Genomic DNA, 16,058 nt, shown 5'->3' on the forward strand with positions numbered 1-16,058 from the left:
AATTTTAATACTTAAAAAATCAACTTTAAGATTTAAAGGATTAATTGCAGGACAATAAACTTTGAAATTAACCTTTTAAGTCTTAAAATTGTATTTTTAAGTCTTAAAATTAATATGTCAGAATATTTTAAAAATTATTGGGTCTGAGCCAATTGCACGACTAAGGCTGTATTACTTAGATTTGGAGATCTATGTGCTTATCTTGGTATATAAGTTTTTCCATGACAATTTTAAAAACATTTTTATACATTTTTGTTTATTTTATTTAAATTTTCATGGAATGAACCAAAACCCGACCCAAAGAATGACTTCGGGCTTGTCCAATTCTAGGCGGTGCTCTCCCATTTTCCCTGCCAGTATGAATCTCTTTCTCTTCTTTTTTCATATCAAAAACTGGATCTTTTACCTCTTAATTTCTCCCTTATTGATTTCTTCTTCGAAATCTAGGGTTTATCATCACCTTCTGTAGGAGTACTTGGTTTTTCTTTCTTTGAGAATTCATCATTCAAAATCGCAGAAATCGGGAGTTTAAGCACAATATTTCAGGTAAAGACAATCTTCCATAATTTCGGTCATGATAGTTGGATTTAAATAAAAAAGATTTTACATAGAAATTTTGATTGTGGGTATTCTTGTCTTGCTACTGCTATGTTGGTTGTTCTTTTTCTTGTGTCTTGTATTACATTAGAGGACAAACTCTCCTTTAATCAATTTGAGTTTCCTTCATTTGTCAGGCTGATTGAATTTTATTGTCTAATTGTTTTGCTATTATTTGGTAAAGTCAGCTATTATTTTAATTGGGGCTTTTCATTTTTGGTTCTTAATGGTTTTTGATTACTTTTAGTCCAAGTTGAATGCGTTAGGAAGTTGTTGCAGGACAATTATTGCAGAAATTCAGCTAATTCTATGAAAATTTATGTAGATTAAAAAATTTTTGGTGTAGGATTGAGTTAGGGTTTTGGGTTGTGGTTGTTATTCAGTTTAAAGTAATGTTCTTGTTTTGGCTACATATTATATGGAAATATCCCTTGACTTTTGAACTGTTTAGCTTGTTAGCAATTATCAAGCATAATTAGTTGACATTACAGATACCTAATGATCTTCACCAAATTCCTTTTCAGTATCAGCATGTCAAATATTTGGTAATTAGTTGACATTGGAGATATATAAGGATTCATAGCATCTGTCATTGAAACTTGAAAATAATCATGTTTATGATATAATTTCGTGTATTCTTGATGGATCGAAAGATTTGTTGGAGTATTTTTTAGTTGTTAGATTATTATGGACTACAGTATAATAACTCATTCGACAAAAAACAGCCTCCAGTTATAACTTTGCTTACCTCCGGATTCCCAAACCCTGTGGAGTTAGGTTTGGGAATGTTGTGTTTATGTAAAAGATTTAACTAGTAAAGTGAGGTTCCATGATGGAATAAGTGCAACATTACGAGCTGTTGCTGTTGTTTTAGTCACTACACCGTAAGGGTATGTGTGCACAACATTTTAAAAGGGAAAGTAAGGGAAGGGAAGGGAAGAGAAATGATGGGGTGTTTTCCTTACAAATGGGTAAGGAGTTCTTCCCTTCATCTCTCTTTCCTTCATTTTCATTATCTCTATTTTGCTATCCTAATGTAGGAAATCCAATCCCTCTATTTGATGTTAAACTTAAGTTGTGAATCGAGATTCTGTGATGGATTAAGTGTGACATTACAAGATGCTGCTGGTTTTAGTCACTACACCAAAACTGTATTTATATATCCTAATGGCCCATTACTTTCGAAAATAACCTCTACCTCTTTGTTATCACTATAAAGAGTAAGGCTGCGTACACCTGATTCCTAATGACCTGTTACTTTCGAAAATAACCTCTACCTCATTGTTATCACTATAACGATTAAGGCTGCGTACACCTGATTCCTAATGACCTGTTACTTTCAAAAATAACCTCTACCTCATTGTTATCACTGTAAAGAGTAAGGTTCCGTACATTTGATCCTTGATGACTTGTTCTTTTCAAAGATAACTTCTACCTCTTTGTTATCGCTATAAAGAGTAAGGTTGCGTACATCTGACCCCTGAGCTCACCCTTGGTGTGGGAGCCATTTAAAGGCATTATAACAAAATGTTGTAGTGACCCGTTACTTCGTTAAGGTGTTATTGCATCGGTCTACGTTGTTGAATGCAACTCATTTTGCTTGTCTCTTCTATTTTGGATTCATACTATGTTGATTATGTACTTGGACACCACATGAGTTATGAGAAACCGTTGTCTTTTTTTCTCTAATTTCTTTTTTAGTATTCCCTTAATTTACGAATCACAACAACTATTTGAAGCCAATTCATGTGGATAATTAATTTCAATTTTATCAGCTTTTGTATTTGAGAAGGTACCTGAATTTGGAACTGGGTACTACTAATTCCACCACTGGTTATAGAAATTTACGACTCGTTTGAGTAAAACCAGTTCAGTTCCAAAATTTTAGCCCTGCGCCTACTTTTCTTTCTCCCAAAAACAACAATGGCGAGCAGTCTAAGCCGCAGAATTGTACCAATGGTGAAGATCACACCCTCTACAACCCCGAGTCACTGGACAGAATCGTTGACTCGTATGGTACCAAACTTAGTTTCAGGTTTGAGTTTTTCAACAACCAAAGATGAATCCAAACCCAAAGAAAATGATGCAAATAATAACACTACACCAGTAGAAGAAGAGATAGTAAATGTCGACAACGATGAAGAAGACGATGATGGAGAATATGTGAACAAAGAAACCGGTGAGATCGGCGGGCCTAAAGGTCCTGAACCAACTCGTTACGGTGACTGGGAAAAGGGTGGCCGTTGCTCTGATTTTTAGTTTTTAGTTGGATCTAATATGGTTTATGTTTTGATTTTTATCTAAAATAATATGTACACCATTATCACCATACTCAGTGTATTTTGCCCAGTGTATTCTGCCTTGAAATAATTTGTACATTGATTACTCAAAACTTCAGTTACCTAATTGTTTATTTATTCTCAATAATTATAGTTTTTGATTACTAATTTCGATTTGATGAGCTGAATTCTAGCCGATTCGACTTTGGTTTGACTTGAAAAATAAATTAACAATGATGCAAAACCAATATGAACATAATATTCAATTTTGTCCCGATTAAAATATCTTATTCAAAATCGATTCAATGACTTGATTGGACACTTCTGCCAGTATTAAAGAAAATTCTCATGGTTTTACCTAAAATTCTAGGTAATATAACTATTTACAAATAATATACACATGATCAAAAAATATTTACAATTTCTTTATTAAGATCGTCACACCATGAGACAACTTAATAAGAAAAAAAATTTAGTTTTTATTTGGTTATTTGGTGTGGAAGTTTAACTCAATTAATTTTATCTTAAATATAAATGATTTGGGCTGCTTGTATAGGGCCATGGGTTTGTCCCACGGTGAGACGGTCTTATATGAGACTTGCTGCTATCTAAGGATTCTCAAATGATACGGTCTTACGGCGTGACCGCTGGCCCAATGCACACTTTACGGTCTTAAAGTGATATTTTATAACGTTAAATTGATCGCTTATAATTTTAAAGTAGTCATTTTTATAGTCTTAGAGTGATACTTATAAACTTAAAGTGAGCACTTATAACATTAAAACGACTACTTAGAGAATTGGATTAATTATATCGACACGTCTTATGGTGAATCGGTTTCATACAAGACTAGTTGTATTTGTTTTTCTTTTAATGTTGTGTCAAAAGTATTTTTATGAGTATTTTTTATTATAGGGTAGATTATTGAGGAAATGAGAGGGCTAAATGAGATTCGATTCCAAAAATTTGCATGAAAAAGACATTATTTGTTCAAAATGATATTTTAAATGGAATATAAAAATAAAATTTTCATCGTGATACTTAGTGTACATTAATAATAGAATCTAAATCAATTTAAGAAAGTAAATTGAAAAATAATCTCTTTTAAATCACAAAAGCTTAACTAAGTTATTACACCATTTAAATAATTAATTAGAGAAATTGACATATTATTATAAGTCGGTTTTATAATGAGATGATCTCAAGATTATAAGGGGTCGGATGCTTGAGGGTACTACATTAAATGAATATCAACGTAATCTAAACTAAGATTCAACATTATGAATAATGAAAATCAAATAGAATAAAGCTAGAAAAAGCTTATACTCCTATAATTTAAAAAAAAAAAAAAATCTGGCAATAATCGTCAATAAATTTTGAAAAAAGAAAAACCAAGATCAACAAATATAATTATTATCTTTATTTTGTGCATATTTTTTTATCAAAATTACATAAAATAATTAAAGTATTCGACAAATTTAAGAATAAAAAAATTATTTTTATCAAAGATATTGTACTTTTGAGAGATCTACCAATTTCAAAAGAAAGGAAAGCATCGATAGCTGCATATGAAATTTGATTGTCTTTCATTTTTATTCTTCCTCCGTTTCATAATACTCGCTACATTTTCTACTTTTGGCAATTTTATATTACTTGCTATATTTTCGTTTTTAGTAATAAAACAATTATTTAAAGTTCAACTTACCCCTATTTTTATCCTACTTTATACTCTATACTCTATAATAAAATACTATACTATACTTTATAAAGTAACCTAACACCTATTTTTCCTTTTTCTTTTCAATTAATAATAATAAAATACTATACTCTATAAAGTAAACAATCAGCTACAGTGTAGGTCAATCACTTTTCTTAATTCCCGTGCCATGCAAATGTAGCGACTAAAATGAAACGGAGGAAGTATTCAATATCCATTGCTTCTTTTGCCAAAGCTGTTAATCCTTTTTTCATATACTCTTATCCTTCCACCTACATCACCAAATTAAATAAATTTACACAACATATGATATTTGATCCTAATTTATCTCTAATTCAAGAAATAATTACAAAAAACAACTATAAATTACATGTACCTTATTAGTTTTTGAAGATAAAAACTATGTTACATTAAAAATTGTTTATATAATTACTTATATCATCTATTAAAACTAATTATAATTATGCATCATTATTATTAAAAAAACACAAATTCTTGTACGAGACGATCTAACCTGAGACATGCCTCATACTCGGGTTAAATATCCCAATAACAAAAACTTTTAGCTCATAGACTTGTGAAACGGTCTCATACAAGTTGTTAAAAATATTATAGAGTTTTACTCCAAAAATTTATAAGTGAGTTTTTGAATTTTTAAAGTAAAAAACAAAGATCATATCATATATGAATATGTTAAAATTAAATTTTAAAATTTAAAATTGAGTAAATTCGATTGATATGTGTCTTAAGTGATTTAGTCATAAAAAATGGGTTAATATTTATTGTCTTTTGACATTAGACCATTTCTATAATTAAACTTTTATTTTAATAATAGATAAATACTCCTATTAATTAAACTAACATATTTCAATGAAGCGTATTGGAATTTCATATTATTTTGGTGCCACGGGATATTCCGGGATATTTTTTACAAATTTAGGCCGCCATTCTACGTCGAGACCGATAATAAATTTGTGTAGACGACGGTAATAATGTATAAACTCTATTCTTTTAATCTAAGACACAGCTTCATCAGAATTTGAAGTTAAGGTAGTTTTAATCTAAGATGAGATAAATATTAGGGTTTGAAAAGTTATTTAGGGTTGAGAGTTATTTATTGACTAAGATATTACATTCTCCTATTATTTCAATTGTTCTAATAAAGTTCTAACAACTATTAGAATTTGATTTAAAATATTTTTTATTATTATATTCAACAGGGATCCAACTTAGTTATTATCGGACTTAGTTGTCATAAAAATATTCTCACATCTTTTTATTTGTTGAACCCTAACCATCCATTTCTAACTTCCATCCGCATCAAAGGGGTGTATTTATGGGAACAGATAGAAATTTCTTTTAGGGATATTATCAATGGTACTCCTGTACTATAGCAATATATCAATGGTATCCCAGTTAATTTCAATGGTACCCCCAACTATATGCTAATTACAACCGTGACACAATTAATCATTTTTCCGTTAAGTTGCTGTTAAATCTCGAATTTAACCTAACCATGGTTAGTTTCCCCCTCCTCTTCCTTCTCTCCTTCCATGGCTGCTTCATCTCAGGTGGGATTTTCACCATAAAACGAGTTGTTTTAGAGACATTCAAGAAGCTCAAACTGATACACCCAACAAGTACATTATCATCAACTCTTCCATTAAATTTATTTGAAGATAAATCAAGGTACTTCAAATTAGGACAATTTTCCCCAAAATTTGGTATGGAACTTGATATATTAACAGAAGAAAGATCCAAATACTCCAAATTAGAACACCCATTAAGAGAAAATGTTTCTTGTAACTTATTCCTCTTTAAAGCTAAGTGGGTTAACTTCTCACAACCTTGAGAGAACACCCATGGAAGAACTTGTTGCCCAGATAAATGATTTAAAGAAACATCCAAAGTTTTGAGAGAAAGCCCAAAATGAGCCACTTTCAAATCCTTACAAGAATCCAATAAATTGAAGGAAAGATTCAAACTTGATAATGAATTTCCAGGTTCTTTATTGAAGAAAAGAGCAACAATATAGAGCAAAGTTGCTTTATTTTATGTGGGTAAAGTTTCATTAAGCTAAATTTTCAGTTTTACAAGTGGGTTTCAGTGGGTTAGGATTTCATAGTCAGCTAATGAGAAAGCTCAAAGCTTGATTAATGATGGAAAAAACAAAGGAAGATAGAGAAAGAAGAAAGTGGTAAAAGATTGGAGTAAGGAAGAAGAGAAGAGTATATATTAACAGGGAGAATTAAGAAGGAAGACGTAGGGAGGAGTGGAGGAAAAAGCTGGTACTTTCTGCATCCGAATCCGTCCAAGGCACAAGGGAATACTGCTGGTTGTGGAAACTGGATCACCACCACCGGAAAAGGCCGCGGCAGTAGCTCTGCCAGGGCAAACGCAACAACCTCCAGCAGCAGCTCCACATCTCAGCCCCCAACAGGGGCTAATTCACAGCAGCCTCTTTCGCAAGTTTTTACACAGGAGCAATGGAAGATTCTCGCCGGCTTTATCGGTAACACCAAAGTCTCTAATGAAATGTTGACCGGTGAGTTTGATCGTACTTCGTGGATCATCTATACCAGTGCTTCAAGGCATGTAACTTGTTCAGATTCGTGGCTTTTTGATGTATATGATATTAACTGTACCGTGGGTCTTCCAAATGGAAAATCCGTTATAGCCACAAAGTAGGGATCAGTTTATTTGTCTAACAAATGATTACTTAAACATGTGCTTTTTGCTCCGAAATTAAGTTGTAATTTAATTTTGGTTTCGCAATTAATTCATGACTTAAATTGTACTGTACAATTTACTAATACTACTTGTGTTATATAGGACCCGTCGAGGGAGCTGATTGGAACGAGTGTTAGGAGGGATGGACTTTCTATTTTGACGGTGACAAAACAGTACATTAGATATCGAGCAATGCAGTTTCTTCACCATTGGATTTATGGCACAAGCGACTGGGTCATCCGTCAGAAAAAGTAGTGAAGCTTCTTCCCCCTGTCTTTAGCTGTAAGGGTAGTTTGAATAAAGCCTGTGAAGTTTGTTTTCAAGCTAAACACCCTAGAGAAAAATTTAATTTAAGTGCCAATAAAGCTTCTAGGATCTTTAAAAAAGTACATTGTGATTTATGGGGACCATACATACATCCCTCAGGTACTCCTTATCCCATAGCACATTATGTAAATTGTAACAGTTATTCTTTGCGTTACCGAACTTTTATTGCAGCAATACTTTCGGGCAAGGAACCACGTTCATTTAAAGAAGCCATGCAGGATACAGGTTGGAGGAAATCAATGCAAGATGAGATACGGGCCCTTGAAAATAATGGCACTTGGACCATGGAAGATTTACCTCTTAGTAAGAAGGCTCTTGGAAATCAGTGGGTTTATCGCATTAACTACAAGTCTGATGGAAGTGTGGAACGATTCAAATCTAGGCTCGTTGTCTTGGGTAACCATCAAAAGGAGGGGATTGACTACAATGAAACATTTGCTCCAGTGGCCAAAATGGTAACAGTCCGGGCTTTCCTTGCCATTGCAGCTTCTAAACACTTGGAACTGCATCAGATGGATGTTCACAATGCCTTTTTACATGGCGATCTTGATGAGGAAGTTTACATGAAACTTCCACTCGGGTTTGAGTCATCATATCCAAACAAGGTATGTCGTCTTCGAAAGTCGTTATATGGTTTAAAGCAACCACCTAGATGTTGGTTCGCCAAATTAGTTTCTACTCCAAAAGATTACGGCTTCCTTCAGTCTTATTCTGATTATTCTTTATTCACTTATACAAGCAGCTCGATTCAAATTAATGTTCTTGTTTATGTTGATGATTTGATATTGCCCGGAAATGATTCTGCCGCTTTGCAGACCTTTAAAGCCTATCTTTCTGACTGTTTCCATATAAAGGATCTTGGTCCTTTGAAATATTTTTGGGGCATAGAAGTTGCCCGTAGTACATTCGATGTGTTTCTTTGTCAAAGGAAGTACACTCTTGATATTGTGTCTGAAACAGGTTTATTAGGCTCAAAACTTGTTAGCTGTCCTATTGAACAAAATCATAAACTTGGACTGGCCATTGGAGTTGTTCTCTTGGATCCTGAACCTTATCGTCGACTTGTTGGGAGATTGATTTATTTGGCAGTTACCAGACTTGATTTGGCCTACTCAGTACACATTTTGTCTCAATTTATGCATGAACCCAGAACGGAGCATTGGGAGGCTGCTTTAAGGGTTGTCCGGTACTTAAAAGGTACTTCCGGTCAAGGCATTTTATTAAGATCAGACAATGACTTGACTTTGTAGGGATGGTGTGATTCAGATTGGGCTGCATGTCCAATAACACGCAGGTCCTTGACAGGGTGGTTAGTTTTTCTTCGACAGTCACCCATTTCTTGGAAAACAAAGAAGCAGAATACAGTTTCACGCAGCTCAGCTGAAGCTGAATATTGCTCCATGGCTGCGATCACCTGTGAATTAAAATGGTTGAAGGGCTTACTTTTGAGTTTGGGTGTTCAACACCCAAAAGCAATTAAATTATTTTGTGACAGTCAGTCGGCTTTGCATATTGCCAGGAATCCTATTTTCCATGAAAGGATCAAACATATTGAGGTTGAATAGTTAAAAAAAAATATTGAAAATTTACATAAAAAATTTTGAATAGTTAAAAAAATCAGAATTTTTTTCTACATTTTTTAAACATTTATTCGACATTTTATTTTAATTTATCATTTTTTAAAATACCCTAGGAAAATACCCTCTAAATTTGGATTAATCATGATTAATCAATAGGTGGGATTATCGTAGGAAAATCATGAAATGATAGGATTAATCTAGGTAACTTTTCTTAAAGTATTGATGTCCACTACGTTCAGGCCAAATCACATGATTCCGACCATTTAGTGGTCAAAATTATAAATCTTCAATTATGCATAATGAAAAAAATATATAATGATATTTCAGGTTAGTGGTTTACTCTAAAGACTGTACATAAAAACTAACAAACACTTTTTATAATCAATTACAATTATTTTTAACTTCTTATAAAAGATTAAAAGATAAACAAAATAAAGAATAATAAAGAATCTTATATTTTCAAAATAAGTATAATATTAAACTATATTAAAAATTTAAATTTATTATATATAACTATTAGAACTATATAATAATATTTCCTAGTAAAAGTTTATACAAAGTTGATACAATATATCTAAACGATTAAAACAAATTCTTTAAGAATTATAATTTGTAATGAATAACATGTATAAACTCGATTACAATATACAATTACATATACTTAGGCATGGCCACGGTCCGGGTTGGTCCGGTTCCGGTTCCATTTGGAACCTGTCGCGAACGGTTCCGGTTCAGGTTCCGGTTCCGGGCGGTTCCAAACGGTTCCTTGGCGGTTCATGAGGCGGTTCCGGCGGTTCCAACTCACGGGACGGGCGGGTCGGACCATCGGTTCCATTTTTATTTTTTCTTTAAATATTTATATAATAAAAAAATACTATAATATTGCGGACGTACCTTTGATGATTACTTGATTATTAGCGAAATTCATTGCATGTCAAGTTGTCATCGTTATTAAAATATTTACTAAAAAGAATGAAAAAAATAAATTAATAACAAACAAATCAATGATAATGTCGATAAAGATGATTAATAAAAAAAAGGGAGAAAATGGACTTGAACCTAGTACCCAAAGGAATACTAAGCTGCCTACGTATCCCGAAGGAATCAAAGCTCACGTAGTTCTTTGTCATACCTTTTATTTATAGTTGTTGAATGTTGATTTATCGTTGTCAGATTGATCCTATTCGTCTTCGTCATCATCATGTGGTTGGTTAGATGCTTCCGCTAACTATCCTCCTGACGATGATGCAGATGTATCCATCATCATCCATGGATCATCATCGTCGTCTTGATCATCATCATTCCTTAGTCCTTGTGTTCGAATCTCCGCTTGATCCCAATCTTTCTTGCAAACACATATTTAAATACTCTGTGGAGCAAGACGAGATCTCTTTTCGTCCAAAACTCTTCTACCTGCACTAAAAGCAGACTCCGACGCAATTGTTGACGCGGGAATTGCAAGGATATCCTTTGCAATTCTCGATAAAATGGGAAATTTTACTGATTTTTCTTTCCACCACTCTAAAATATTATAGCTACCTTGGTCTATTTCAAAGTGGTATTTAAGATAACTATCTAGTTCTAAATATGAGGTCGAGGAAGAAGATGATCCTACAAAACTATCATCTTGACTCATTATATTAGCTATTACCGAATTATAGTAAGAGGGACGTGCCGAAACGCTAGCACGCCTAGACGTATCGCGTTTTGGGTTATATACACTAGCGTAATAATCATAGAGTTCTGCTAAATATTTTTTACATGTTCCTACATAATTATGTACATCAGTAGGCGGGCGATCTAACGATTGGTAGTAAAATCCTATGACTTTAGTAAGGACCTCAGTTTTAAAACATGGGTCCAAAATGGTTGCGATTCCATAAATATAAGGAAATTCGGTAAAATATGCCTTCCATTTTTCCATCATATCTGCAAGAATCGGCTTCAAATATGGGTTAGTATCATCATGCGTATATTTAAGGAGATGATAAAAAATTGTATGAAACTAAGGGCTTTACTCCTTGACTTTCACAAATTTGACAAGTGCATAAGAAAATATCTGGATTCTCGGTTGGTTCTTTTGTGAAATACGACCACACATGTGAAACAGCTCTACCACTAGAAGGTGGCATTGCCGGAAAATGTTGTCTTACTGGTTCATCTTCATCTAAATAAATAATTTAAAATTATAAAACTATAATTAAATAAATAAATAATTTAAAATTTAATTAATTTGAAGAATAAAATTATAAAACTAACCGATAGTTTGGAAATTGACTCGTTTACCACGAGCTTGTCTTTGTTGTTGTTGTTCTTCATGTGATCTTGTTGATGACTGTCGAGATATATGTATCCCAATAGGGGTCGTTGGTTCCTCTTCTTGTTCTTCTTCTTCATCAATTTGTATTTCTCTTTTTGATCATATATTGGGTATATAAACATGACAACTTCTCTTAATTAGCCTTTAAGTAAGTCGGGTTGTTACAATTATTTTCGTGTTGCTTTGTTCGAGCTACCTCGAAATTTCTAAATACTTCACTATGTTTTAGGTAATTAGTTACAATTATATAAAACACAGTCAATTAGGCTACCTTGAGTTTCTCTCTAAACTCAACTTTGCTTCACCTATGAAGCTCTCTTTCTCCCTTAAACTTTCTCAAGTCTAGTTATAAATTTTCTTTAAAAAACCCTTTACAAAATACAAAACCTGAGGATAAAAATTAATTAAGTTGCACAAAAAATCTTACTAAATTAATTGGCAATGAGAAGAAATGTAAGTTTCTTGATAGACACTGATAACGGTTAAAAGAAATTCTTTTATATGAAGAAAGTCACGTTGCTTTTAGAAAATAAGCAACCAACCCACTAATATCCTAGATCCTAAAATAAAGGAGGAATGGATGAAATATTTTTGCAAAAATAATAAAGGTTTTCTTTTACTACTTAAGGCATATTGAATTTTTCATATTGAAAAACTAGGAGAATTTATCTCACTACTTTAGGTAGTGACGGTTACTAAGTTAATTATATTTAAATTCTTTTTGCCAATTAAGTTTCAATTTAATTATGAAACTAACTAATTTTACCCATACAATCAACTAGAAAACAAGAATTTACCATCTTCAGAATTTCTCAGTTGACGCTGAACTTCCAAACTTGAATCCTAGGAACAATGCTCATCCTCATCGTCATAATTCGATACATCGTCATTGTCCTTCTTCAAAGTGGAAGATAGGACATTGTACAAATGTTCAACGAATTCATTAATAAGATATGATCAAGCACCCGCAGCATCAATTTTAGTTTTTTCTATTGAAGTATAATTTAAACTACACTTATTTCATGTCTTTCAAAATGGTGCATTTTGTAGTTTTAGATATCTATATGCTTTTTTTCCTACATTTTATTCTTTTGTTTTTTGTTATTTATTTTTAATAAAATTTTATTTATTTTAGATAGAAGAATATTTTAAACCCTCGTTTCTTATCTTTTAATATGCTAAATTTTCTAATTTGAGATATCCCATAATTTTGCTATATCTTTTTTGATGGAAATCTCTCCACCCCTTTATTTGATTTTCACTTACATATTTATTTTCTCCGTATTTGATGTCATTACACAATATAAAATTTCATGTCTCTAAATCAAATAATTCTAAAATCCAAACAAATTAAAATGATTGGTATAAACTTAATAATTTTGCTATAGGACACTACAAATCGGTAGAGTTAATAATAATTTAAGTTAAAATTTATATTGATTAATTTAAAATAATAATTTATTCAATTAGTTGAACTGTTAAAGATTTATAAAATTATTTTTAATTATTAAAAATAAATTTTTAAACTGATAGAAATATTATTTAATACAATTGATTGCAAAACATTACCTTATAACGGATTGTGGCCTTTGACCGCTATCTTTAACTGTTGACCCGCATGTGAGACGCACGTGATGCATCAATGTATTTAATTTTTATTTTTATTTTTTTTTTAATTTTTGTTTTTATATTTATTTTTATTTAATTTATTATTATTATTATTATTATTTTATTTTTTTTAAATAAAAATAATAATAAAAATAAAAATTTAAAATAAAATAAAAATAAAAACAAAAGAAATAATAATAATAATAATAATAAAATAAAAATTTTAAAAAAAATTAAAATTAAATTAATTTTTTTATATTTTATATTTATTATTATTATTATTATTTTATATTTTTATTATTATTATTATTATTATTATTATTATTATTATTATTATTATTATTATTTTAAATAAAAACAATAATAATAATAAAAATTTAAAATAAAATAAAAATAAAAACAAGAGAAAAAAATAATAATAATAATAAAATAAATAAAATAAAAATTTTAAAAAAAATTTAAAATAAAATTATTTTTTTTATATTTTATATTATTATTATTATTATTTTTATTATTTTTATTATTATTATTATTATTATTATTATTATTTTTTTTTTTTTTAAAAATAAAATAAATAATAATAATAAAAATTTAAAATAAATAAAAATATAAAGAAAAGTAAAAATAAAAAAAAATAATAATAAATATAAAAAAAAAAATTTAAAAAAACTAATTTTTTATATTTTTTAGTATTATTATAATTATTTTTTTAATTTTTATTTTTAGTTTTAATTTTATTTTTATTTTTTTTTATTATTATTATTTTACTTTTTTTAATATTAATTATTATTATTATTTTTTAATTTTTGTTTTTATTTTTATTTATTATTATTATTATTATTATTATTATTATTATTATTATTTTAAATTTTTTTAAAAATAAAATAATAATAATAATAAAAATTTTAAATAAAATAAAAATAAAAACAAAAGTAAAAAAAAAATTAATTTTATTTTAAATTTTTTTTAAAATTTTTATTTTATTTATTTTATTATTATTATTATTATTATTATTATTATTATTATTATTTTACTTTTGTTTTTATTTTTATTTTATTTTAAATTTTTATAATTATTATGTTTTTTATTTTTAAAAAAAAATTAATAATAATAATAATAATAATAATAATAATGATAATAATAATAATAATACTACTAATAATAATAATAATAATAATAATAATAATAATAATAATAATAATAATAAAAATAAAAATTAAATACAGTAATGTATCACGTGCGTCTCACATGCGGGTCAACGGTTAAAAATAGCGGTCAAAGGCCACGATCCGTTATAAGTTAGTGTTTTGCAAACAATTGTATTATATAAGATAGTTTTTTGCAAAAATTTTTATTTAAGGTAGTTTTTTGCAAAATGAGGTATATACTAGGTAGTTTTTAACATTTTGTCTTTAATTAAACAAATATATAAGAACCATATATAGTAAGTTTTTCTAAATTTAGGGAAGTATTAACTTAAAACCTATTTTTTTGCAACCTATATTTAGCCTATGCCGCAACTCACTAATTATACGGAGTACGGGTTCTTTAATTATATAATAATTCTATTAAATAAAAAGATAAAATAAAAAAAATAAGAATATAATTGGCGAAAACAATGGATAAGTGATAATTTTTTTGTATGATTGCAAAAAATACGAGATTTTTTCCTAATTCCTGATATTATTTTATTTTACTTTTTCAATATCTTTTTACTTATAAATACTTCACAAATATATTTACATCTAAGATCTACGTTCTCTATATTCTTCATTTTAAGAACCATTCTTAAAAAAAGAAGAATTCATGGCTTCCTCCCAGTTGGATATTAGAAATCAAGAGTTTCGCCTTAAAAACATCCAAAAGTAATTAATCTTCTAATGTACTTTCTTGATATTTTTCTTTAAATTCTTTGTATTTTTTGATGATTTTTTCTCATGAATTTATCTTAATGAATGTATAAAATTAAATATAACTATATTGTTATATAATTAACTTAAATAATCTTGGATTTGTAAGTACAGAATTTTCAAAAAACTACTCGAAATACAACATAATCCAAGTGAAAAGACAGTGCAGACAGAAGTAAAAGATTTCGCTATATATATCGAGTCTTCCGTGTATACCAAGGCAACCAACAAGGTATTTATTTTTAAGAATTCTATATATTTTTTTTTGGTAGTGTTATGGTTTCGTATATTGACTGTAGTTTGGAAATTTTCATGTAGGGAATCAAAGTTTTTTCACTTTTTCATAAATGTTTATCAAATTTTTATATTGACTTTTTAAGAATTTTAAGTTTTTCTTGGGATAGATAAAATGTTAAATTTTTAGTTAAATTAAATTCTCTTTATTTTTTTTGGAAAAAAATCTCATTTTGGAGTTAAAAATATCGTAAAGTAAAAAAAAATTCTCTTTTGTCTATTATGTTTATAAAATGTTTGTTTATAATGTGGAAAAACCGAAAGTTTAGGGTTACCACGTAGAATTTCCCTTATAGTTTTTATGACCGTGATACACTAAATATGATGGTAATGATGATTAACTTTGTTTTTTCAGCCCATCTTGTATGAGACCGTCTCACCATGAGACGCGCCTATATAATTAGCTCATTACTTTAAGATCGTAAGTGATCATTTTAAGGTTATGAGTAATCACTACTATAAAAAGTAATTATTTTAAAATTAATCACTTTAACGTTATAAGTGACCACTTTAAGACAAAAAAATATATATTGGGTCAGCCCAATAAAGACAATCTTACTGTGAGACCGTCTCATTTAAGAACACAAATTCTAGTGAGAGAGCTGGCCCATTATATATTTTTTAAAATATTGTAAGTAGACATTAAGAATGATGTAAGTAGACATTTAAGATATTGAAAGTAGGCATTAAAGATAC

General features: G+C 29.4%; 1 protein-coding gene across 1 annotated transcript; it reads left to right on the plus strand.

The window, feature by feature from the left end:
* The first annotated feature begins 362 nt into the window (after window positions 1–362).
* Window positions 363–3,024, plus strand: LOC130827917 (uncharacterized). Its single transcript, XM_057693823.1, has 2 exons — window positions 363–546; window positions 2,373–3,024. Exon 2 carries the CDS (start codon window positions 2,521–2,523, stop codon window positions 2,854–2,856), a length of 336 nt encoding a protein of 111 aa, XP_057549806.1. The 5' UTR covers window positions 363–546; window positions 2,373–2,520; the 3' UTR covers window positions 2,857–3,024.
* The last annotated feature ends 13,034 nt before the right edge of the window (window positions 3,025–16,058 follow it).

Source organism: Amaranthus tricolor, chromosome 1 (genome assembly GCF_026212465.1).
Source record: "Amaranthus tricolor cultivar Red isolate AtriRed21 chromosome 1, ASM2621246v1, whole genome shotgun sequence".
Taxonomy (NCBI): Eukaryota; Viridiplantae; Streptophyta; class Magnoliopsida; order Caryophyllales; family Amaranthaceae; genus Amaranthus; species Amaranthus tricolor.

Coding starts and splice junctions, on each gene's coding strand:
- LOC130827917 (XM_057693823.1), top strand. CDS start 2,521: ATGGCGAGCAGTCTAAGCCGCAGAATTGTACCAATGGTGAAGATCACA.